General features: G+C 45.7%; 2 protein-coding genes across 4 annotated transcripts in view; one reads left to right on the plus strand and one right to left on the minus strand.

Annotated features, from left to right (window-relative positions):
* ash2l (ash2 like, histone lysine methyltransferase complex subunit) overlaps positions 1-13,739 on the minus strand; it is a 31,248-nt gene extending 17,509 nt beyond the window's left edge. For 2 of the 3 annotated variants that reach the window (XM_052041058.1, XM_052041057.1), the window contains exons 1-8: positions 13,598-13,722; positions 12,646-12,709; positions 11,662-11,810; positions 9,761-9,849; positions 5,715-5,809; positions 4,529-4,624; positions 2,365-2,460; positions 1,203-1,278 (exon numbers count right to left, since the gene is read on the minus strand). In XM_052041058.1, the coding sequence (XP_051897018.1) occupies positions 1,203-1,278; positions 2,365-2,460; positions 4,529-4,624; positions 5,715-5,809; positions 9,761-9,849; positions 11,662-11,810; positions 12,646-12,709; positions 13,598-13,689 (757 nt within the window). In that variant the 5' untranslated portion in view covers positions 13,690-13,722. Of the gene's footprint in view, positions 1-1,202; positions 1,279-2,364; positions 2,461-4,528; positions 4,625-5,714; positions 5,810-9,760; positions 9,850-11,661; positions 11,811-12,645; positions 12,710-13,597 lie in introns of all 3 variants that reach the window. The other variant, XM_052041059.1, reaches the window with a different exon arrangement.
* Positions 13,740-19,570: 5,831 nt separating this feature from the next.
* On the plus strand, positions 19,571-25,944 carry LOC127584345 (nodal homolog 2-A-like). The gene is made up of 3 exons (XM_052041060.1): positions 19,571-20,319; positions 21,781-22,568; positions 25,636-25,944. The coding sequence occupies exons 1-3, from the start codon at positions 20,037-20,039 to the stop codon at positions 25,786-25,788; spliced, it is 1,224 nt and encodes a 407-aa protein (XP_051897020.1). The 5' UTR covers positions 19,571-20,036; the 3' UTR covers positions 25,789-25,944.
* The last annotated feature ends 312 nt before the right edge of the window (positions 25,945-26,256 follow it).

Raw genomic sequence — 26,256 nt, forward strand, 5'->3', positions numbered from 1 at the left:
TAGACCAGAAACAATAAAAGCCCTCAAAAGCATATAAAATATCATACTACACTTTAGTCCCACTTCAAATACCGAATACAGCAACAGGATTTTTTAATAAGTATTTTGGTAGGGACAGTTGACTTTGCATCCTTGATTTCTTCTAACTATGGAGTTTTCTTCACATCACATCTGTGTTGGTTGCAGACAAATTGATAGAGACTGATTGCCTTCATTTGTCAACAGCTTCACTGATACTGCAGCATGCAGAATCCAAGATGGTAGAAGGATAGTTTTCTAGACCACAGCCTGCTTTCCATTCATCAGTTTCTTTAATAACAACATGAATTCTTTTCCGAAAAAAAGGCAATCAGGAAATAACCTATTCTTGCATGAAGAACAGGGGACAGTCAGCTCTGTGGGTTTCCATGTAATGGGAGTGAAATGGAAGACAAGAAGCTTGAACTGTTTCAATATTTTGGCATTGGAAGGTGATGGACTAACTGGAAAACCAACACATGGGATGGGAATTGGAAAGAGTTTGGCTGAACAGCATCAGAGTACCAACAAGTTGGCTTCCAGCTCCTCTGGATGCAGGTACCTTGGCATTGTACATCTCAACACGAGCTCTGAATTTTTACAGAAGGGCTGTCTATTAAATTTATAATCCCACCCATATCCCAGTTGAATGATTTAGGCAGTAAACTAAAAAAAAAGTCTCCCCAAGACAGAACCTCATTAAATTTAAGTAGTTTTTGGTTTAAAAATAACTTTCATTTCCTACCCAGCATCCATTGTTGAAAAGTTAAACTTTGTTTCCAGAGTATTCTAGATGTTTTGTCAATAATCTGTGAACTGCAAATCACATTCATAAAAAGGGCTTTTTTAGACTTGTCCCAAAATAGCTGCTATAAATATGGTCAATGATAGTTTTATTTTTCTTGAAACCAAGTAGATAAACTTACTGCCAGTCACATACTTAGTGCAGAAATTTGCCCTCCTGCAAATAGGGTTCGAATGATTTGTCAGAAACGTCTCACCCTTTAAGGAGGCAATCATCCTTTCCCCTGGCTTAGTTTAACTATGAACGTGTTTTTCCAAAGAAAGAGTTTATCAAGTGACTAATTAGTTGAATAGATTTTCAGCCAGAAGATACATTCATGTCATAAACTGGCAAGAAACTCAAAACTAAGACGAGTTCAATTTTGAAGTCGTCTACATACCATTGAGGGTGCTTCCTGGAGTTAAGGATCCACCTTGTTTCTGTGTGTCATATGCTGGGCCAATGTTAGAAAGATCCTGTAAAAGAGTTCCAAGCATTAAGCCAGTTTCAATGGATCAGCGCATATTACCAAAAACCTGACTAATCAAAGAGTTGAATGCCCCAAGTGGCCTTCTGTTAAAGTGCACTCAGTAGACATCAGTCAATTTTTAAATCATTTAAAGCACATGACAACTTTATTTGGCATTTTCTGTATGGAAACAACTATTTACAAATGAACTTGGATCACTGGACTAAACAAATGGAACATTAAGAATAAAATATGCATTTGTACAGAGCAAAAACCCCAAAATGCTTCAGAAGAATATCGTCAGATAAATATAATTCTTTGTGTGTTCCAACTAAAAACTCCAACCAATGTATAAAAGAAAGCCCTTAACGGGGAGCTGGAGATCTGTAGATGTGGAGAAATTCAGAATTTCATGGTTGAGGGGAACAAGAAAGCCTGAAGATGCCGAAAGTTGAAGCAAAAAAAACCAAACTGCTTAGTAACTCAGCAGGTTGAGACACTGCAGTCCTGATGCAGGACCTCAACCTGGAACATTGACTATTCCTTTGCCTCCACAGACACTGCTTAACCCACTGAGTTCTTCCAGCAGTTTGTTCCATTGCTGAACATCTGGAGGGCTGAAGTCACAGCAATGTTAAAGTGAATGGTTGTGGAGATCCAAAGATCACAGCTGAGAGAATGCAGTTTTTAAAGAGAGCTTTAATACTGGAGGTTATCAATGTTGTACAGGGTAGGGGGAGAGGGGTGAAGGATTTGAACACAAGGATAAGCCCTTTAAAACAGGGATTGGTGGATGAAACCGAAGTGGGTTAACAAGCAAACTAGTACTGCTCAATAACTCAGCGCACCAGCATACGAGAAGCACAATCGTGAATGAGATTAAGTTCACTGAGAACAGAGTGTGAAGCCAGATGAGAATGCATTTGGACAGGTAAATCCAGAGACAAACTTCATTGATCACGTAGAAATATGCAGCAGGCAGGCTGATGCATGGATGGAGAGAACTTGTTTATGTGTAGATTGTGTTCTGATTATGATAACCATTTTCACTCTTTCACCATGGCAGTGCACATTACACATCCATGGTTCTTACCTGGTCTAGTAATCCAAACTTGGGGTAATCCTCCTGTGGATCTTTGCTGCCAGGATCCGGGTTCTCCTTCACTAGAAACACATCCCGCTCTTTGGTCTGAAATTGTAGACATCTGAAATTGGTTAAAGGCTCCACAAACCTCATCAGAACATTTGGCTTTACCTATGGCAACTCCAGCCAGTTCTGCCATTACATTTTTGAATCCCCTTCCAATGAGGTGTGGTGAGGCAGTGCCCTGGTTGTAAAGTCGTACCAGTCCTCACAGCAGATGTAATTTTATATCCCAATATTAGCATCATGAGAACAAGGACTTTGAAACACACATGGTGCATGCTACAATACTTTCACCATACCATTAGCTGACATGTATTTCAAATATCATTTCGAGCATTCTCCTCCCAACTAATTTTCCAATCTCTACTCCTTTAGAAACTCCATAAAGTCTCTTTAAAACAAATTTTTGGTCTCTCCTCTCCTGGTGTCATTTTTTAACGTGTTCCTGTGAGAGATATTGGAATGCTTCACTCATTGCATTGCAGTTACTTGCAGTGACAACTGCTCCCAAACCTGTAACCTCGACCGCCAAAGATAAATATAGGGATATCACCGACTGCAGCCCAATGTGGAACTTCAAAATCCTGGAACTCTATAGCAAACAGTGCTGTGGGACTACCTTCATTGGAAGAACTGTAGTTAGCTGTTCAAGGTTATTTCTCTTCTCAAAGGCAATTAAACATGGGCAATAAATACCGGCCAGAAGCGAATTGAAAACCTATATTTTAAGTGCTATATAAATCCAAACTGTCAGCATTGCCAAACAGTGTTACTACAGATACAGGAGCATCATGTCTGAATAAAGCAGAGTGAACATGGTAAAAGGTCATCACTAAGTGTGCCTCCAATGCTTCTGCGGGAGTAACAGAAAGGCGCCAGGGAGTGGCGCCATTTTGCAAGCAGCTGCTCTTACTGTGTACATTGTTTACTCTGTGAGCTTCACACGAGCAAGGAATTTCATTACACCCTGATGTCTATGACAAGAAACTAATCTGATCGGAAGACCAGGCTCAATAGGTTAGCCAGTGTTGTTGTTCCAAGATAGACAATGATCATGAAAGAGATCAAACTTTTAGGTTTAGCCAATCTTTTCTTGGGGCCAAAATATGGTTTCAGGCAAATGTACTCTCCACAATGCCAAGCTCAAAGGGACAAAAAAAAAGTTCATGCTGGGCATCATCTTAATTCAAAGGGCTTAAGAAATCTTTGAGATATAATTCTACAAGTTCCAGGTACTCCTCCAATTGTGGGGATTTTTAAATCATTCTAGCTTTAAGGTCCCTTGACCTCTCTTTCCTCAAAACTTTTGACCAAATATGTGGTATGTAGCTGGTCATCAAATTTTGCTTGATAATGTTCCAGTGAATTGCTGTGGGATGTCTCAGTTTTATGACTGTTAGTACAAGCACTTCAACGAGTTAGTGACAACCCTGAACATGTTACTCATTTAAAATCTGAAATAAACATCTTCATTAAGCTAGAGAGGTGCAGAAGAGATGTACAGGGATGCTGCCGGGATTGGAGGGCTTGAGTTACGGGGAGAGACTGGATTGGCTGGAATTGTTTTCCCTGAAGTGGAGGCAGCTTAGGGGTGACCTTATAGTGGTTAATAAAATCATGACAGGCTTGGATAAGGCAGATGGCCACAGTCTTCACCCCACCACCCCCCCCCCCCCCCCAAGTGTAGGGAGTCTAAAACTATAGGGTATAGGTTTAAGGTGAGGGGGAAAGATTTACAGGAGACCTGCGGGCAGGCGAAGCTTTTCCACACTCACAGAGTGGTGGGTATATGGAACGACCTACCAGAGGAAGTGGTAGAGGCAGGTACAATTATAACATTTGAGACATTTGGATGATTCATGGATGGGAAAGACTTACAGGAAAATGGGCCAAATGCAGGCAAATGGGACTAGCTCAGGAAGGTACCTTGGTCAGCATGGATGAGTTGAGCCAAAGAGCCAGTTTCCATGTTGTATAACTTATGACTGGAGAGGTAACATGTAAATGTGCAGGAAGAAGTTTATCAATAACAATTATCACCACTCCCTTGTTTTCAATAAACAAAATCACAGGAAAAATGTTCATCCAGTTCTCATTGGAACTCACTCACCATTGTCTTCACGATGTTGTTTGGCCAAGTGATTTTGCTAGGTCTCTGTCGGGTAGTCAAACATTCCCAGTACTTGTCGATAAAAGGTATGATATCCTACAGGAAAAAAAACAGCAGAATGCAAGAAAATGGGCTCAAATTGAAACTGCATTTAAGAAAACACTAGATGTTACATTTCAAAATCCCCAAATAGGTAAGCAGGTTTATAATTCAACTCCCCTTGCCTACAGATCTGCAGGAAAATCTGCTCGTCTTAATAGGTCAGGCCCCTTGTGGCTTGAGGTGCAGGTGGAGCTTGCTCAAGAGCTGACGTGTCACAATGGCAAAGCCCATAACTGACAGAGTCAGGAACATTTGATCTTAAGAGGTTAGCTCCAAATCCTTCTCTAGACTGCTTCACCATAAATGCACAGTGACACACAGAAAATGCAGATCGTGATGAAGGACCACTCTGTGCAGCCTGCTCACCCTCACCATCTACACTCATGAATAACAATTGCTTGGATAAGTGCAAGCAGGAAACCATTTCCCCGATTTCATTAAAGTAAGCAGCAGAGGAAGGAAAAATAAGAGAAAAAAATCCTTATGCCAAAATAGTGAAGTAACACATTATTGAGGACTCTTGTTCAATCAACCCGGGTGAAAATCCAAACAATCCCCATCCCCCTCATCAAAGTCACCCAACCATGCATGGAAAGAGAATCCTATCCTCCAAGCACCTGCAGTGCCAGAAGGGAATTCTCCACATTTTATCCTTTTCAGAATCAATTTTATCCTTTTCAGAGTTCAATTTCTGCATCCTTGAACTACACAGGCTGTGTGGCACACAAAGAACACCACTGTAAGGCCGAGATTAATCCCAATTCATCCAACCTTTCCAAACACTCCCCTTCAGAAACGCACCCGCAGAACTTTCACTTTCCCTGGTCCTTTTAAGACTGTAGCAAATTTAAACAGTTCAAAAGATGGAGCTGTTTCTCTGCAACTTTGGATTCTAGAAAAAGGAACTGTGACCAGCTTTGTTTTTCTAGCACGAGAAAGGCAGAGCACTTTAGTCAATAATTAGTTAAAAACTAAAATAAAAACAGAAGATGGTAGAAACACTCAGGTTAGGCAGCATCAGTGGAGAGCTGCAGTGGAGAGCTGCCGTGGAGTATCTATCTGGACACAAGCCCCAACTGCATACCTTATCCTTTGAAAACATGGTCTTGGGATGTTCGTCCTGAGTTCGGGAACGCCAGGTCAAATTAGCAAGACCCGTGAGGCACATTTCCTTCAAGTCTACGGGGAGGAAAGAAAAACTTACATTTGTCCTGAGCCTTTCACAACCTATCTTGAACCACTTTGCAGCCTTTCATGCACCTCTGAAATGCCATCTCTGTTGCAATGTAGCAAAGCCAAAAAACAGCAGCATAAGGATGAGGAATAAATATTTTTCAGAACACCTGAGAATTTTCCAGCTCTTACAGATGTATCAAGGGAACTTGTACATGCACAACGTGGCAGATGGGACTTCAGTTCGCTATCACAGCTGTAAGGTGACACCTCTAACAGTGTAGCATTCCCTGAGCCCTGGTAACTCATTACAGATTCTGGATGATTAAACCTTTACTATTAATAGATATTCTGTGCAACACACTATAGAGACATGCCTGGTTACAGCACTTCAATACATTGATCCTCCTCAGCAACTTCCCCTTTGGAGAAGAGCATCTGCTTCTCAACTCAGACCTTTAAGAAAATAAGTGTGTTTGGACCAATTAATAATTGTGAACTTAGCCTTAGAGGGGTGAGGAATTGAGCATTGATGTTAGCCAACATTTGGAGTGACAATGGAATTAGAGTCATAGAGCACAGAAACAGACTGGTGGGCCTACGTTGACCAATCAAATACCCATCTATACTAATCCACAGGGATCTGTGCTGGGACCTTTGATGATCGACAAGGGTAGGGCAGTAGATGCTGTCCACGTGGATTTTAGTAAGACATTTGACAAGGTCTCTCCAGAAGATTAACATGCACGGGATCCACAAAGACTTGGTAAATTAGATTCAAAATTGGCCTGGCCATAGAAGACAGAGGATAGTGGTGGAGGGGTGTTATTCTGACTGGAGGTCTGTGACCAGTGGTGTTCTGCAGGGATCAGTGCTAGGACCTCTTGTTTGTGATATACATGCAAATGATCTGGATAAAAATGCAGGTGGGCTGATTAGCAAATTTGCAGATGATACAAAAATTGGAGCTGTGGACAGTGAAGAAGGTTGTCAAAGGTTACAGCAGGATATAGATCAGTTGCAGATGTGGATGGAGGAATGGCATTTAATCAAGAGATGGAGTTTAATCAAGATTGATGTGTTGCACTTTGGGAGGTCAAATTTAAGGAGAATGTACACAGTAATGGCAGGACTCTTAAGAACATTGATGTACAGCAGGATCTTGAGGTCCAAGTCCATTGATCCCTGAGAGTGGCAACACAAATCAATAGGGTGGTAAAGAATGCATACGACATGCTTGCCTTCATCAGTTGGGGCACTGAGTACGAGGATCAGGAAGTCATGTTGCAGCTGTATATAACTTTGGTTGGGCCACATTTGGAATATTGGGTTCCATTCTGGTTGCCCCGTTAGAGGAAGGATGTGGAGGCTTTGGAGAAGGTGCAGAGCAGGTTCACCAGGATGCTGCCTAGATTAGAGGGCATGTGCTACAAGGAGAGGCTGGACAAACTTGGGTTGTTTTCTTTGGAGTGGCCGAGCCCGAGGGGAGACCTGATAGAAGTTTATAAAATTATGAGAGGCACAGATAGGGTAGACAGAGTCTCTTTCACAAGATAGAAATATCAAATACTAGAGGGTATAGCTTTAAGGTGAGAGGGGAAAGTTTAAGGGAGATGTGCAGGGCAAGGTTTTTTGTTAAAAAACAGAGAGCAGGAGGCACCTGGAACATTCTGCCAGGGGTGGTGATGGAAGAAGCAGATACAATAGTAATGTTTAAGCATGCAGACAGACACATGAACATACAGGGAATGGAGGGATATGGATCATGTGTATCATGGCACATTTGGCGTCATGGTCAGCACAGACAGCATGAGCCAAGGGGCTTGTTCCTGTGTGGTGCTGTTTTATGTTCTTGTAACACTTAGGATTTGGATGTGGATATAGGAAGCATGATCAGCAAGTTCACAGATGCCACGAAGACTGATGGAGTTCTAGATAGTGTTCAGCATAGTCTTAAGCTACAGGGCAATATTGATGCGATGGTGAAACGGGCTGAGAAATGACAGATGGAGTTTCATCCAGACACAAGTGAGGTGATGCATTCTGGGAGCACAAACAAGGCCTGGAACAATACCATGAATACAAGAGCCCTGTGGAACATTGATCCTTGAAGGTAACAGCGCAGGTCGATAATGTTGCTCAGGCTGCGTGTGGGCTATTGGTATTCATTAGTCAGGGCATGGAGTACAAGAGCAGGGAGGTTATGCTCCAACTTCGTAAAACATTGGTCAGACCTCGGCAGGCTAGTTGTGCGCAGTTCTGGTCACCACGTTATAGGAAGGATGTGATAACGCCGGAGAGATTGCAGAGGGAATTCACCAGGATGTTGCCTGGGATGAAATGTTTCAGTTATGAGGAGAGACTGGGTCTGTTTTCCCTGGAGCAGAGGAGGTTAAAAAGAGGACATGATTGAGGTACATAAAATTAGGAGGGATAGATACAAGGTAGACTGCAGGAATATTTTCCCCATAGCAGAGGAAGATAAAACTGAGGGACAGAGATTTAGGTTAAGAGCTAAAAGAGATTTAGAGGGGATCGGAGGGATTCTTTTTTTCAACCAGAGAGTGACAAGTATCTGGAACAAACTTCCTGAGAGTGGTGGAAGCAGTCGCTGACAGCAGTTAAGAAGTGTCTAGATGAGCACTTGGACCACCTAGGCATAGAATGCTACAGGCCAAGTGCTGGAAGATGCCATTCGTACAGAGGGCATTTCCAGGCTGTATGACTCTAGAACACATTTACCAGCACCTATCCCTAACCCTACTACATCTTGGAGATTCTGATGCTTCTTAAATGTGAGAGGACCTGCCTCCACCACCTTCTCAGGTTGTGTGTTCCAGATTGTATCAACCCTCTGGGTGAAAAAAAAAATCTTCCTCAGATCCCCTCTAAACCTCTTATTCCTCACCTTAAGCCTATGCCCCCTGGTCCTAGACTCCTCTGCCTTGTGGAAAGGTTTCTTACTATCTACCCTATCTATGCATCTCATCTCCTCTGCTCCAAGGAAATCAAACACAATCTATCCGGTCTCTCCTCACAACCAAAACACTCCAAGCCAGGCAACGTCCTGGTCAATCTCCTCTTCACCATCTCCAGTGCAATCATGTCCTTTCTAAAGTGTGGCAACCAGAACAGCACACAATATTCCAGCTGTGGCATAACCAGTGTTTTATAAAATTGTCCCAAGACCACCCCAGCTAATGAGGGCAAGCATCCCTCCTTCCATCTTCATCACCTTATCTACCTGCTGCAACCTTCAAGGACCTTTGGACTAAAACAAAAAGTGAAAGCAGGAAAGCATAAAGAGAAAACAAATCCAGAATCTTCAAAATGCCTTTAAGGGAATTTTGCAGATTCTGGATTTGCTTTCTCTCAAATATACAAGTTTAAGAGGCGATCTAACTGGTGTTTAACTTGATTGAAAAGACTTCAATGCAATCATTTCAGACAGACCAAATAACCATATAATTAAAGGCAAGATGTTCCTCATAAAAGAGAGATAGTGGGAATCTAGACACTCAAGGCTGCATGGCTCCTCTTTTGTGAGTTCTTAATAAAGGTTGAGTTTGGTAATCAATTGGAAGTTTCAGAACATTTATAGATTTGTCAGGCAAAGCTATTAATGGGTATGAAACCAAGGTGGCTAGATGGAAGTGAGGCACAAATCAACCATCCATCACTTGACTATGTTGGCAAAGACACACGATGTGTAATAATCTCCTATCCTTGGTACCACAACTTCTTGTGGCACAATGCATCTAGGCACTCATCCCGAGCAGATCCTCCCAGGAGATTCATAACTGATTGATGGAATTTTTCCCTAAACCCAATTCCAGGACTTTTTGCATCAATTATTGCTACTAACTTTCACAGCAAAGTCATCAGTTTTAATCACAATGCTTTTACACCGGGCAGTGAGCTGACCATCAGACAAAGGGATTTTGCTCGTAATCTTACTTGCTTGTTTTCGGAGGAAGTAGGTGTTCCCACTGTGGTGACACAGGTTGCAGTGAAAAATATAGTTGGTCATGAACGGAAGGCATGAGCTGTAAAAACAAAAAAATAAATAAATCAGAATTGGACAGCAGTTGAAAAACATAAAACTACAAATGCGGGAAATACAAGATAAAATAAAGTGCAGGAAATACTCAACAAGTCAAACAGCATGTTAACATTTCAGGTTGATGAAATAATGAACTCAAAACATTAACTGTTTCTCTGTCCACAGATGTTGTGACCTGCTGAGTAACTCAAGCATTTTCTATTTTTAATCAGAATTAGTTACAACCCATAAATCCATCCACATTAAGTAGTTCAGGGTAATCTTATTTCAGTTAGTGGAAATAAGACACAAAAGTGCAATGGTTATAATAGTGATTCAAATCCCATCACACATCCTTAGGAATTCTCATTTTTATTTTTTTTTAAATGTGGAATCAAAAGCTGGTGCTTATAAAGTGACGATGAAGGTATCGGACTGTTGTAAACTCCAGTGGGTTTGTTTCCCTGCCCCTGTCCCCCATCCCCAAAGGAGACTTGTTGTCTTTCCCTCATCTGACAATGTACAATGTTGTTCCCAAAGTTACCTAGCTCATTTACCCTTTGAAAGGACAAACAAAACTGGGGTGGACAGTAAATGCAGTCTTGCTGGCGACAAACACAAAAACAATGAAGTCTCACTGTGTCTGGTTCCTTGCATGACCTCTGGTGGTGAAGAGCTTTGGAACAACCCATGAAGTACAATCATCTCTCGAAAAACTACACATCATTCTTGTGCTTCCATCTTACTTGCCTAGACCAGTTAAATCAAAGGACAACCTCAAACTCCTCTGATGATATTGGGGGAAAGGGGGGCAGATGGTGGGAGGTGAGAGAGGGAGGAGGAGGGCCAATTAAATCACCAGCTGATTGCAGCTTAGGAAGAGTGCAGGATCTGCCTCAGTGGTGTTGCCATCTACTGGTTCATTTGTTACCTACATTTCCAGTTCAACTGTCAACCACTAGCTGGGTGAGAGGTTCAAAGACCTGACAACACTTCTGCAACAGCAGAGGGAAAAAAAGAGGGAGAAAGCCCAACCTAGGATGGAGGAGGAAAAATAGTTTCCCATTAAAACCTTAATCTGCACTCTTTTGTGCAACTCCAGCAGTTACACTGTCTCCAGCAGAGCAAAAGGCCATTCAGCCCAAGTGGTCAATGCCAGTGTTTATGCTCCACGAGAGCCTTTTCCCACCCCTCTTCATCTAACACCATCGTGCTTCTTTGTCACCATCATCCTTCCTTTCCCTTATATTTATCTAGCTCCTCCTTAAATGATTCTGTGCAATTTACCTCAACTCACTGTAGTGAGTTCCACATTCCAACATGTCCGGGATAATGACATTTTTTCTAAATCCCTTTTTGTATTCGTCAGTGTCTACTTCTGATCAATAGCTCTTTTGTCTGCTGTTATAATGAACATCTAACCTTCAAACGCTTTCACTGTTAAATTTCTGTGACCACTTTTCTACAGAGAAAGAGCCCACATCCCTGCCCAAGAACATGAAAAATCTTCCCTAGAATCTTTTTACTGCATGGAAACCAAAACTTTGTGGGTGTGGCCAAACTAAAGCTTGAAATAAATTTAACATGACTTCTCTGCTTTTCAATTCTATTGTTTAGAATAAGGTATTTAGGGGCAATCATGCCCAAATCCATCCATCTGCAAGACAGTGGGTTCAAGTCATGGAATCAAATTAAAGTGACTAGATAGATTAAACTGACTAGGAGATAATGCAACAACTTAAATACACAGGACCAAGAGCCCTTCAAACTGAATTCATGACACAAGAATGAACCTGTGACCTATTTAATTACATACGTGGTATCAAGGCCAAATGTGTCTGCTGAAAACCACTTTACACAGATCCCACACTGGAGCTCCACTCCACCAAGATGCCGCACAGATTCCTCCTCTACTGTCCCTGTCTGCTGGTTATCAGTGACTTCAGTGCTGTCAGCGGGTACCTCCTGAAAATAACAGGGTTCAATTACTGGATGCAGAACTGAGCAGCAACACATTGCCGTTCAACCTTTACAAACACAAGTTTAATAAATTAAGCATTAGGAATGGAGTAAATACTGCCATCAACACCCAAGCTGATTATCAACGTAAACCAAGTAACGAGCAGCCCATTACGTCACAGTGATGCAAAGAGAACCTTGTGGCCAGAGAGTGGGTGATGACGTAGTACAGTAAGGGTGGTATAGCAGCAAGCGCCACCCACTACCTCCCCCACACCTCCCCCCTCCCTATCACACCACAGCTGCAGGCATACCATTGCTGGCCACTCTGCAGTGCAAGTCACTAATGCTTCTCCTGCAGCATGGTCCAAACCAGAGACCTCTGTATGAGAGCATCACAGCCCCCAAGCTCCCCTCCAAATTGTTCACCACACTTCTGTGTAAACACCCTACCCGTTCCTTCAGATGAATGTCAGATTTACAGGAAAGTTCCATACAGTGTGCAGATGTGAAAGAATCGAGTTTCATTACTTTCAAACACATTGCAGCAGGCCAGACTAAGCTTCGTGACTCAACAGATTGCTTCGTGCATTTGCTGAAAAGTGTTTAGGAAGGTGACTTTATAATTAGAAATGAGCCTTCCCTAACCCAACCTTTTCAACTGAAGGGCAGGGTGGGGGGGAAGGTAGTTGTGGGAGTTAAATCAGAGACGTAGCAAAGGTCTGAGCATGACAGTAAACCCGGGCAAAGATCACAAAAATCACACTAACCACTGCCAAAAGACCAGCAATCAAACTCGGGAGAGTCAGTCTCATTCATACAAAAACACCACCATACTTACAATATCTTTACAACCAGACGTCTCTGTATTCATGTTAACAGTTACATCTGCCATTGCAGAATCACTGGAATGAGACAAACAGATCAAAATTCAACAGGACTAAATTTAATTCAACCAATGATATAATGAGCAGCCCATCACATTCATACAGCTATGCAAAAAAAAATTGATATAAATTGCATATCCCTCCATCCCTCTCCCCCAAGTCTCCTTTCCCTTTGAGATGTTTCCCCTCCAATCACTGACCCATGTGCCCTCTTCCCTCCTTCTGACCCCTGCCCCTCCTCCCTGGCCCATGTGCTCCCCTCACTCCAAATCCTCCTTCGTTGCCCCTTGCGCTCCACTCCACCTCCCCCAGTCTCTCTCCCTTGCACCTCTGCCGTCCCCGCGCTCTCCTCACTCTCAGATCGTTGCCCCTCGTACTTCCCTACCTGAGCCCCGTGATCACCTCTTTCTGACCCCAATTACCTCCCGTGCCCCCGACACCCTCTTTGACAGAGCCCCCTCGCCAACCCCCATTCACCCCCCACCGACCCCCCGCTCCCTAGCTCCCCCCTCCCTGCTCATCCCCTTCTCCCTACCTCCCCCCCACTTCACCCCAACCCCCTGCCCCCCCCCGCCCAAACCACCTGCCCCCCCCCAAACCCCCCCCCCCGGTTCCTCCTTCCGCTCCCCCCCACCGACCCCCCTCCCTGCTCATCCACCCCTTCTCCCTCTCCCACCACCCCCGGCTCCCTCTTCCCCCAGCCCCCTCTTCCACTCCCCCACCCCCCCGCTCCCCCACCCCTTCTCCCTTCCCCACCACCCCCGGCTCCCTCTTCCACTCCCCCCACCCCCATTAACCGGTGAGGCTCCGCCTCCTCTCTCCATTCAAGTCCCTGGGCCCGGGTTTCCGGGCCCACTGGGGACCCCCGGCTCTTCAGCGGAGCCTCCTCCTTCCCCGGGTGCCCACCTGCCGCAGCCGGCAGCTGCCCGGGGCCCGGCCGGCGCCTCCTCCGCCGCTCCGGCCGCCGCCGCCGCTCCCGCCTCCCCAACCGCCGCCATCTTTCAGCCCGCCCCGCTCTCGCGAGAACTCCAAGGCACCGCCGGTCCGCGTCTCTGAGTGAGCCCCAGACTCTTAAAGGTGCAGCAGCAAAGGGGCCTTAAAGGGTCCATGACCAGATCTGTGTGCTGGCTAAAAAATAAGGTTGAATCCCCCCTTGGTGATGGAGGAGGGTGCTGTTTTCACCACTGTGTAATGCAAAAGAGGAAAATAAAATATATTTTCTTTATATTTAAAAAATAATGTGTGTTATATGGGAGGAAGCAGGGGCTTTAGTCCTTTGGATTGGGAGTTGCGTTAACACTGCATCCTTATCCAACCCTAAAATGGGAAAAAACTCTTTAGTTTTGGATCAAAGTACCCCCTTCTCCACCTATTCAGATTCCCAGCTTCCATATTGCAATTACTGCAATCAGTTAGTCCACTGGCATTGACTTCTCCCTCATCAAAGACGTCGACTTGCTGTCCAGCGATCTCTTCTCCTCCTCCAGTTTTTTTTTTGCAGTATCTGCAACTACTTGTTTCCATTACTTGAAAGCTTTTATGAAGTCCAGCATTCCAAAAGTCCTTCACGGCCAGAGTGCTTTTAAAAGTAGCACAAAAGAGAGGAATTATTAAATTTAGATTGGCACTTATCCCAATAGTGACCACTGTCACACAAAGTTTGCAAGTGATCATCAAACCATCTTTCCAATATCATTTAAGATGAAACAAGCACACAGTGCAGAATATTATCTCTTTTTAAAATAGGAAGTCAATGAAGCCTGTTATCTATGCTACATAAGACTGCTTTCAGTGGCTGAAGATTCAATAACTGGACAAATAGCAGAAAGACGTACAGCAGAAATCAGTAATTAATTGGTGACAGGGTGGTCTATCTAATCTTGGTCTGGATCTGCATCTGGAAATCTAGTTTCTTTTAAAAAAAAAGAGAGTTCCTTTATTCTTCAAAGGTTCATTTGTTCATCAGGCAAGATATTTGTTCCACAAACTGGTTTTAATTCACCAAAATGCCATGGTGCAGTGCACTAGCAGATCCTACTGAAGTGGCAGCTGTTCCTGCTAACACCTTACTCACCACAGGATGGCAGCAGGATTGAAAAGTCACCACATTATTGCCCACATAACAGCTCAGGCTGGGGTTTATTCAAAAGAGCTGCTCTCTATCTCCCCCATCAACAGTAACCTTCTTCACCATGACAAAAACCTCCAGACGATATAAAACAGTAATTTCATTTTACAGAAATTCTAATAATACAAATAATAATTTTGGAGGGTATATTCAACTTAAAAAGCAGCACAAAAATGACAAGTGAGCACTGTACTTGTTATACACTGCCTGTATATAACTGAATATCTGTACTTTTATGCATCAAGGCTGGCAATTTTCCAGTCATGAAGTAATATTTATGAGTACTGTAGCAACTCAGGACTATGTTTCTGAGGCCACCAAACACTTTCAGTTTTGGAATTAAAATTCTTGTATCTGAAATTTGTCCATTCCCAAATTTAGAATCTACCCCAGTTAGACAGGACAGTGTCACAGGAGAGATAGAAACTAGGGGGTCCATCAATGTTAGTGAGTCATACAGCACAGGAACAGAACCTTTGGCCCAACCGGTCCATGCAGACCAAGATTCCCATCTAAGCCGTCCCATTTGCCCGCATTTGGCCCATATCCCTCTAAAGCTTTCTTATCTGTGTACTTGTCCAAGCACCTTTTAAATATTGTTAATGTACCTGCCTCAGCCACTTCTTCTGGCAGCTCATTCCATATACTGACCACCCTCTGGGTGAAACATTTTCCTCTCAGATTCCTATTAAATCTCTTCCCTCTCATCTTAAACCTATGCCCTTGATTCCCCAACCCTGGGAAAAAGACACAAGAACACAAGAAATAGGAGGAGGAGGCCAACTGGTCCATCGAGCCTGCTCCGCCATTCAATAAGATCATGGCTGATCTGGCCGTGGAATCAGATCCACCTACCTGCCTTTTCCTCGTAAACCTTAATTCCCCTACTATGCAACAATCTAACTGTATCTTACATATATTTAATGAGGTAGCCTACACTGCTTCCCTGGGCAGAAAATTCCACCGATTCACAACTTTGAGAAAAGCAGTTCCTCCTCATTTCCATCCTAAATCTACTCCCCTGAATCTTGAGGCTATGTCCCCTAGTTCTAGTTTCACTTACCAGTGGAAACAACCTTCTTGCCTCTGTCTTATCTATCCCTTTCATAATTTTATGTTTCTAAGATCCCCTCTCATTCTTCTGAATTCCAGTGAGTATAGTCCCTGGCAACTCAATCTCTCCTGATAGGAGAAGCCCCTCATCCCCAGAACCAACCCAGAACTGCAGGCAGTACTCCAGGTGCGGCCTCACCAGTACCCTGTACAGTTGCAGCTTAACCTCCCAGCTATTAAATTCAATCCCTCCAGCAATAAGCGTCAACGTTCCATTTACCTTCCTGATAACCTGCTGCAGCTGCAAACCGACCTTTTGCAATTCATGCACAAGAACTCCCAAGTCCCTCTGCACAACAGCATGCTGCAACCTTTCACCATTTAAATAATCTGATCTTCTATTTTCCCTTCCAAAGTGGATAACCTTGCATTTACCAACATCGTACTCCATCTGCCAGACCCTTGCCCACTCACTTAACCTATCTATATCTCTCCGCAGACTCTCTGCACAATTTGTTTTTCCACTCAATTTAGTGTCATCAGCAAACTCAGATATGCTACACTGTGTGCATTGACCCCATCTATGCCCCTCATGATTTTATACACCTCTATAAGATCACCCCTCATTCTCCTACACTCCAATGAATAAAGTCACAACCTGCTCAACCTCTCTCCAGAACCCAGTCTATCAAGTCCTGGCAACATCTTCTGCACTCTTTCCAGCTTAGCGGCATCTTTCCTCTAGCAGGGCAACCAAAACTGAACACAATATTCTAAATGCGGCCTCACCAATGTCTTGTACAACTGCAATGTAACCTCCCAACTTCTATACTCTGACTGATGAAGGCCAGTATACCAAAAGCCTTCTTCAGCACCCTATCTACCTGTGACACCACTTTCAGAGAACTATGTACTTATACTCTTAGGGCCCTCTGTTCTACAACATTCCCCAGGGCTCTACCATTCACTGTGAAAATCCTACCCTGGTTTGACTTCCCAAAATCCAACACCTGCAACTATCTGAATTAACCTCCATTTGCCATTCCTTGGCCCATTTACCCAGCTGATCAAGATCCCTCTGTAAATCCTGATACCCACCTTCACCGTCAACGACACCCACTATCTTTGTGTCACCTGCAAATGCAGATAAGTGATATGCATCTTTTGCGTAGTGTTCTGGGGGCAGCCCGCAAGTGTCGCCACGCTTCCGGCGCCAACAGAGCATGCCCACAACTTCCTAACCTGTACGTCTTTGGAATGTGGGAGGAAACCGGAGCACCCAGAGGAAACCCACGCAGACACGGGGAGAACGTACAAACTCCTTACAGACAGTGGCCGGAATTGAACCCAGGTTGCTGGCACTGTAATAGAGTTACGCTAACTGCTACACTACCGTGCCTGCCCCCCTTGTACATTCTCATCCAAATCATTGATATAGATGACAAGTAGCAATGGGACCTATCATAGTCCCCTGGGGAACACCACTAGTCATGGGCCTCCAGTCCAAAAGGCAACCTTCCACCATCAACCTCTGCTTCCTACCATCAAGCCAACCGTGTATCCAATGAGCCAGCTCTCCCTGGATCCTGTGCAATCTAACTTTCCATAGGAGCCTACCATGCGGAACCTTATCAAAGGCCTTACTAAAGTCCATATGACTATGTCTACCACCCTGCCCTCATCAACCTTCTTGGTTACTTCTTCAAAAACTCAAATTCATGAGACACGATCTTCCCACGCACAAAGCCATGTTGACTATCCCTAATCAACCCCGACTTTCCAAATGCTTGTACATCTTGTCCCTCAGAATCCCCTCTAGTAACTTACCTACTAAAAATGTTAGGCTTACTGGTCTATAGTTCCCAGGTTCTTCTTTGCCGCCCTTCTTAAATAAAGACACAAACATGAGCCATCCTCTAGTCTGCTGGCATTTCACCCATTGCCGACAATGATGCACACATCTCAGTCAGGCCTCCTGCAATTTCTTCTCCATCTTCCCACGGTGTCCTTGGATATACCTGATCAGGCCCTGGAGATTTAGCTATCTTCATAGGCTTTAAGACATCCAGTACCCTCTCTGCTGTAATGCAGACTATCCCCAAGACCTCCCCACTAACTATCTCAAGTTCCTAAGTCTTCATGTCCTTCTCCAGGGTGAAAACAGAGGAGAAGTATTCACTGAGGACCTCGCCCATCTCCTGTGGTTCCACACAAAGATGTCCACTTTGGTCTTTCGGGGCCATATTCTCTTAAAGTACTTACGTGGTCACTACTACCTTCAGCAGAGGATTCAGGGAAAACTTCATCAACCCAAAAGTGGATCTCTTTCCCACAGGGACATCGGGGAAAATAACCAAGGTGTATTTGAGGAGAAGCAATTTAAATGCACGGGAAGGGGTGAGAAAGAGAAAATGGGAGAGGGTCCTAGAGCAGGATTAGAGGGGTGTGAGGAGGCTCATGAGGAACAGAAAAAACAGTATGAACAAGGGAGGCTGAATGGCCTGTTCCTAAATTATATGGAGTAGGGTCAGATTGAGCAGGAGTGTGCAGTGGGCAAGGAGAAGGTTGGTACAGTTAGGGAGGTGGGATCGGTGGGTGTGATGGGGGGGGTAGGAGGAGGAGAAGGAGGAGTGCCAGTGGGAATGGGGGGGTAGGGAGGGGGAAAAGAGGGGAAAGAGGGGGTTGGCGGCAGGGGAGAGGGGAGGGTTGGCGGGCAGGCGGGGGGAGGGGGAGCAGTATGCATGACAGGAGGGAGGGTCAGTGGGCTTGAGGATGGAGAGGGAGTCAGAGGGAAGAGGGTCAGCGCGTGTGGGGGGTCGATGTGTGGGTGGAGTCGGCGGTGGGGGAGGGCTCAGTAGGCGGGGAGACATTAAGTGGGTGTGAGGGGGAAGGACAGAGATTCAGTGGGTGTGAGGGGGGAGGGGAGAGGAGGGTCAGTGGGTGTGGGTGGTGTCAGTGGGGTGAGTTGGGGGGGAGGGATGAGGGTCATTGGGAGTGGGGGAGGAAGGGGAGAAGTCGGAGGTTGACGTGGGATGGTCGATGGATGAGTGTGGGGGCGCGGGCGAGAGATTTAACACCACCAGCCGAGTGCCAACAACTGAAGCAACAATGTTAACCCCGAGGTCCCCAACAACCCTCCAGTGAGGGGGGTCCCCAAGCTCCCCCCGCACTCCGTGGCCGGGACCCCAGCTGGGGTCCAGCTGAGGGGAGCTGGGCTGCAGGGGAGAGAAATGACCGTATAATTAAATGACCCGGCCTGGTATTTGGCCCATTAGCACCTCGTTTACGTCCCCAATTCAAAGAGGCCGGCAGCTCACACCTCGCTGACTGAAACTAACCTGAAACTTCACCCAAGACCATCGTCCCGATTTTAGCTCGGGAGTTACTGAGTTATCGCCACAGAATAGATTGGGGGCTGGAAAGAAAGGTTCGTTAGTGGCTTCATTACTGAGAAAAGTAAGGTCTTCAGTCGTATCTCTTTCACCCTTGTGTGTGGGTTAAATATATTGATCTAATATTACACGAAGAAGCACAATTCTCCAATCAGACGGTTGTATCTGGATTAGGGAGATGTGGGTTAATTGGGATGGATTAGAGGCGGGATTGGGAATTGAATGGGCTCTTTTATTCTTGAAATGCTGATCTCGTTTGCAACACACTGATTTGATTACTTCTGCGCGGAACGAACGAGTCGCTGTTTCTCCGACACTCTGGGTTAAAGGGGTTTGGCCGGCTGATTAATCAGGGGGTCAGACACGGTCAACTCAACCACCCCCACCCCAAAACAGCAAGGAACAGTTTAAAAACTTTCTATCCGCCCCCCTAATCTCAGACCGATTTAAACTGTTGCTGATGATGGGAAATGTTTCTGAAAACTTGTTTTCCACTTAATTGTTACTTCACACGCAGGAGGGGATCACCCGCAACTTCCATGTTTAACGAAAGAGGGAAGGTGAAAGTGAAGGCGGGCTGTCCCTCCTCCAGGCCGGGGTGAGCTGCGAACCTGTGTGTATTGGGGTGAAGGAAATTAAAGTCTGCCAATGAGAGGCGGCGAGATCAAACCGCCCCGTCCTGGGTTATAAGAGGCGGCCAGTCGCTCAGAGACTGCAGTTTCCAACTTCCTCATCAACCAGGACTGACAACGGGCTTGAAGATCCGTTCCAGATGGCTGCCCTGCTGCTCCTGCTTACCTCTGCCCCGCTCCTTGTGGTGGCCACTTGGTACGGGAGTCCGGAACAGGAGCGGGACAACCTGCGCCGCTTCCTGGGTAGAGCCCAGACCGCGCCCGCTGAGCGGGGGGTGCTGGGTCCTGGCCACCGACCCCGCTACCCGTTCTACATGATCCAACTGTACAAGGCTGTGACTGGCAGGGGTGGCAGGGATCTCTCCGCCCAGGACCAGGCGGCGATGCAGCAGGCGGACGAAGTGGTCAGTCTCTTGGCCAGGGGTGAGTCTGACATTTTTTGGAACTCGGGGAAAGAAAAATCCTTTTGCAGGTGTCGAAATCTGAAACAGACCCGGATAATGCTGGGAATACTCCTCGGGTCAGGCAGCATCTGTGGAGAGATGTTAACAGGGTTAACGTTACAGGTCCGAGACACCCTTCGTCAGGTCTCCGATCTGGGAAAGTAGATCCTGTTTGTGTTTCCTCTTGAGAAAATTTCCTTCGGCATTTACCCGGGATGAGGCGACTTGAAACTTGTACGGGGTCAGGTGTGGGTTCACGGCCCGCCAGTGTTAAAGGACACTGGTTTCTATCGCCTTTCAAAGCTCTCTGGAGCAAGTGATATTTGGAAGTGTGGTGGTAGACCAGGGTTTGCCTTGCCCAATATCCAGCTCCCACAGCCGGGAGGAAGGCTAAGTCTAGTTGGCCACTGGGACCCCCTTCTATCAGGGGTCAGGGTGCAATGCCGGACCCCTTCCTCACTCCGCGGGTGAACAGAGCCGGCGAAACCCCGCAACCTCACGGAACGGGGGCAGGTGACCCCCAAGAGTTCGGTTCCAGGAGAGGATGATCCGTGGCACATCCCCCGAAAGAGGGCATAATTCTAAGGTGATTGGAGGAAGGGGGATGTCAGGGGTTAGTTTTTTTTTTACAGAGTGGTGGGTGCGTGGAACGCACTGCTGGCAGAGGTTGTGGGGGCAGATACATTAGGGACATTTAAGAGACTTAGATAGACACATGAATGATAGAGAAATGGGGGGCTCTGTGGGAGGGAAGTGTTAGATAGATCATAGAGCAGGATAAAATGTCGGCACAACATTGTGGGCCGAAGGGCCTGTACTGTGCTGTAGTGTTCTATGTTCTAAAGAAGTGGGACTGCGGACATGTCTGATATACACAGGGTCGGGGAGGAGCGACTCGTGTTCTAGAGAAAAGGACTTGACACTTTTCTAGAATATCCTCGGCAGCCTAGAAATGTCCCAAAGCATCTGGTACAAAGTGCGACGTTTTTTCAAAATTGGGAGCTGGTTGTAATGTAGGGAACAATGCGGGCAGTTGGCACCCGGCCAATTCCCCCAACAGCAACGTGGAAATAGAACACAGAACATTACAGCACAGTACAGGCCCTTCGGCCCACAATGTTGTGCCGATATCTTATCCTGCTAAATGTCCAGAAATCGAGCGGATAGCGGTTAAAAATACCCTCCAGAATACTGGTCCTGACCAATAGTCATCCCCCAGCTAACATCATTAAAATAGATTATCCACCGGTTAACAGGTTAGGGTTGTACAGATTTCCAACAATACAACCCTGCCTACATTTCAGAAGTACTTTATTGGTGGTGAAAGGTGCTGCATAAATGCAACTATAGGAGCAGGGGTAACTACTCTTTCAGAGGTTGGAGCTGATGAGCTCTTTCTGTGTTATAGGTTTCTATAATTCAGTAACTCCGTCTCTTTCAGCTTGGAATCACAGTGAAGACAGCTGGGGTATCGATTTTGACCTGACCTCCATCTCTGCCCGTGAGACGGTACAGTTTGCCGAGCTGCGGATCCGCCCACCCCTGTTCTCCGCCTGCCGAAACTCCACGGTTGTCATAAATCACAGCCACAGCTACAAATGCAACGGCAACGGGACGTGTCGCGACCGCTCGTCTCTGGGCTCCTTCACCGCAAGTCCTTCCAGCGCCAGGTCGGGTTGGCAGGTCTTCAACATCACCGGCCTCCTCAGCAGCTGGTTGAGCCACCAGTCCCTTGAGGGGTCCGGGCCCCGGCATCGGCACCAACCTCTCACCCAAGGTTGCCAGAAGGAGGAGGAGCGGCGACACCCTCTGCTGGGCAAGCTCAGCAAACCGGGAGCCGCGGACAGCCGGAGGAAGTTTCCTCAGCGGAGCGCCCACCAGATCATGATGGTGGTGTTCCTCAAGAGGAATAACACCAAGGTAGGAGGGGCAACCTCCACCCTGCTGAGCACCGTGCAACACCGGCTGACCAGCAAGATAAGGGAGGACACGGGCAGCAAGAGGCAGAAGAGGAACAGGAAGGAAAGGTTGAAGATAGGCAACAGCACCTTGGACCTGAGGAGGGACCAGTCCTTGTGCCGGAGGATGGATATGGAGGTGAACTTTGACCAGATCGGCTGGGGCGAATGGGTCATTTACCCCAAAACCTTCAATGCTTACCGGTGTGGCGGGGAGTGCCCATCGCCAGTGGATGAGACTTTCATGCCAACCAACCATGCCTACATGCAGGTGAGATGGAAGAGGTGCCTCGCCACCAGTACCCTGCCTTGGTGATTTTGCTTCATCCAGGGTGATACCGGAGCAGCCATACTTTTCTAAATGTCCCAGAGTGTCCATTCTGATATCAGGTTAACCATTTCTGGTCATCCACTCTACAGCCTAAACCACAACTAATCCCACTGGAATAACACTTCTCAGATGCCATTACTTTGTAAACGTAACTTGTATCTCACTCTCACTACACTGTCACTCCTTCAGACTTCATTCACTCTTGACATATTTGATGTATCTTTTGATGATAGCTCCGTATCCCTTCCCCAGACAATTCATCTACTCTCAGCTCTAGTCCTGAGTATGTCCCATTTCCCCCTCTGAGACAAAATTGACTATGAAAATGCCAAATTTGAAAGCCGTCTAAGGCAACTGATGAGATTACTCATTCATGGTCCAAAGGATCTTAAAATCCAATGTACCTCCCTCCTGAATTATTTCTGTGCACTTTCCCTATCCCTCTTACCATTTCTACTCTTTCCTTCTACTCCCTTCTGCCTTCAGTGACATTCCTCTCCAACACCTTAAGCTTCAGTTAACTTCATACGCCCCTTTGCAGGATCGGTTTTGTGCATAGTACAACTCTTACCTGTGTCGCACCCCCACCCCACGCCACCCCTCCCCTGGAGATTTACAATGATGTTGTCACAATGTAGGCCCAAATCTTGATTCTACTAATGGGAGGGAGGGGGGAATTTACCCTCTTGTGTTCTGAGCATGCTGATTCAAACCAACTGTCTGGGAGGCTCTTTGTCACCATGTTGGTGAAGAAGAGGGTCAGTTTGATCTTGCTGACAGCTCTGAGGTCTTCCAGTGGGGATTCAGACTGATAACCTAACTGGTTCACTCAAGCATTTTGAGCCTTGTCTCATCTACATGTGATTCCTATCCCACAATGTGGTTCGGTCTTGAGTAACCTCTGAAGTGGCTAATTCACTAGGTTGTATCAGCTTAAGAAGACTCCCCACCCCCTATTCTTGTCATTGGCAATTAGGGATGGATTGTAGGATCTCTACACTTCTAGAGCTTGTGGGAATGAAGGAGTGGAGGTGGGGCTGAGCTCAAGTTGGCCATGACCTTGTTGAATGGCAGAGCAGGCAGGAGGGGCTGATTGGTCTATTCCCTGATTCTGTTTTATCATCACTCTTGGCGTTGCTAGTGACACTCCTGTCTTGAGAATGAACAGCAAAAACTATTTGTTTCCCTTGTGAGAATTTCCTTTGGTCAGAGCTACAACTCCGAGCTCTGATTCTGCCTTGTATCATTTCACACTGTTAGTGAATCTGCACCAACTGGGGCTAAGGAACACTCAGGTCAAAGTGATGCTAGAAAAACACAGGAAGCATCAAGGAAGAGAAGAGGTCCATTAAATTTCCCCAATCTGCCTCATTCTCCCACCACAATATCTGACTTAAATATTCATCTGGCAGCTTATTCCAAAATTCAATATCTGAGCAACCGGGAATGACCAACTGCTCCTAATCCCTACATCAGAACCACTTCATTCCAGTTGTTGGAATTCTTACTTCCTGTACTCTGGATGGGTTCACAGTGGATCTGACTCTTCATTCACTGTCTTCCATCTTCTTCTGGTGTGGACTCTGATTCCATTCCTTGGACAAGGGCACCAGAATGAGTTAACTAAATAGTCCAGGCAGCATCAAACTGGCTCCTGAGTTTAACCTATCCATCTCATTTAGTACTTGATAATCTGTACACCTTGTCTACTTCCAGCTTTGGATGTTCCATTGCTCTCAGCAGTGGTCTTGTATCCCGATCATATCCCTCAACTTGTCTGAATCTAGTATCCCCCACACCAGTACTCCCTGTCCTCACAGTCTGACAGGGTTTGGAATTTTTGTACATTCCTCTGGTTTCCATTTCATCAATTTTCTACAGTCCTCCAAATTTCCAGTACTCTGAGCCTCTTATTCTGGCCTTTTGTGTGTCTGTCTGATCCTGGTGACCCTAACGAGTGCTTCACTTTGTGGACCTCTTCATTTACTGGACCTCTTCATTCACCAAACCTCTTTTCCCCCATTCCCCTCTGTGCCAAATCACACAGATCTCACCTCCTTTTGACACTTCTCGGCAACCAAGATTCCAGACATAGGCCCATTTCCATGCTGTATGACTATCAGCCCAACTGGTCCATGCCAACCAAGATTCCCATCTAAGCTAGTCCCAGTTACCTGTGTTTGGCCCATATCCCTCTAAATCTTTCCTATTCATGTACCTGTCCAAGTACCTTTTAAATGTTGTCAACCACTTCCTCTGGCAGCTCATTCCATATACTAACTACCCTCTGGGTGAAAAGGCTGCCCCTCAGGATCCTATAAATCTCTTCCCTCTCACCTTAAGCCTGTGCCCACTAGTTCTTGATTCCCCAACCCTGAGAAAGCTTGTGCATTCACCCTATCTATGCCCCTTATGATTTTATACACCTCTATAAGATCACCCCTCATTCTCCTACGGTCCAATGAATAAAGTCCCAACTTGCTCAACCTCTCTCCATTACTCAGTTCCTCAAGTCCCGGCAACATTACCCCCATTTTCCTGTCCCCTTGTGGCCTATGACTTTTAGCGTTGTTGAATCTAAGCACAGGAGGCTGTTCAGCCCATTATGCCTACCTAGTCCTTTATTTGAAATAATTCTCCCACTAGTTGCACTCCCCAGCTCCAAGCACATTTCCTTTATGTGTGGTTATCCATGTCCCCTTTCAAAAGCTCTGGTTAAATCTGCTTCCACCCCCCACTTTTAGACAGACCATCACAATTCACTGCATATCTCTTTGTTATTTTGACAAAGAAAGAAGTCGTTATCCTCTGGTTACCGATGATCTTGTCAATGGAAATCCTTCTCCATGAAAACCCCTGTATTTTAGATATTAAATCCTTCCCTCAACTGCCCTTTTGTTTCAAGAGATTTGTAGATCTCTGCCTTAAGGAGCCATAAGTCGTCTTTGCTGACCAATCTGTTCCAAGTTGAATAACTTGTTCTGCTTTTTGATTTTTTTGGTTGCAGAGTCTGCTGAAGTCCTTCCATCCAGAGCGTGTGCCCTGCACTTCTTGCGTACCAATCAAGATGAGCGCCTTGTCCATGTTGTACTACAAGGACTGGGAAGTGGTGCTGAGTCACCACAAGGACATGATTGTGGAGGAGTGTGGCTGTCATTAAATGAAGCCACGCACAACACATGGCTCTCCATTTAAAAAAATATGTAATGTAAATAATGAAATACAATATATAGTTGACAAAATATATTTTTGTATAAATGTAATAAATGTACTGTGAAAATATTTTGACTGTGCTGGGTAAACTTTGATATATCAATAAATTAGAATGTGATGGGGCTGATCCTACATATTCACTCTGTCCATCAGTGGCTGCAGTGTGCTCCACCCCCACTGCAGCAACCAAGCCTAAAACAACAGCATTTCCCAAACTCCAGTTCTCTGTTGCATTGAGAGGTACAGGAGAGCAGCAGGTGAGTCTACCTGACCATCAACCTTCTATTTATAACTGATCCTACACCATCCCATTTTTTTTACTCTCCCTGCATCCTCATCAACCTCCCCCCTGCCCCCCCACCCCCACCATACTTTACCCCTCAGCTACACACCAGGGCAATTTTCAGTGACCAAT

The sequence above is a fragment of the Pristis pectinata genome, chromosome 29, assembly GCF_009764475.1.
Source record: "Pristis pectinata isolate sPriPec2 chromosome 29, sPriPec2.1.pri, whole genome shotgun sequence".
In the NCBI taxonomy this organism is placed as follows: domain Eukaryota; kingdom Metazoa; phylum Chordata; class Chondrichthyes; order Rhinopristiformes; family Pristidae; genus Pristis; species Pristis pectinata.

Coding starts and splice junctions, on each gene's coding strand:
- LOC127584345 (XM_052041060.1), top strand. CDS start 20,037: ATGGCTGCCCTGCTGCTCCTGCTTACCTCTGCCCCGCTCCTTGTGGTG. Junction 20,320..21,780: donor GGTCAGTCTCTTGGCCAGGG/GTGAGTCTGACA, acceptor CGTCTCTTTCAG/CTTGGAATCACAGTGAAGAC. Junction 22,569..25,635: donor CCAACCATGCCTACATGCAG/GTGAGATGGAAG, acceptor TTTTGGTTGCAG/AGTCTGCTGAAGTCCTTCCA.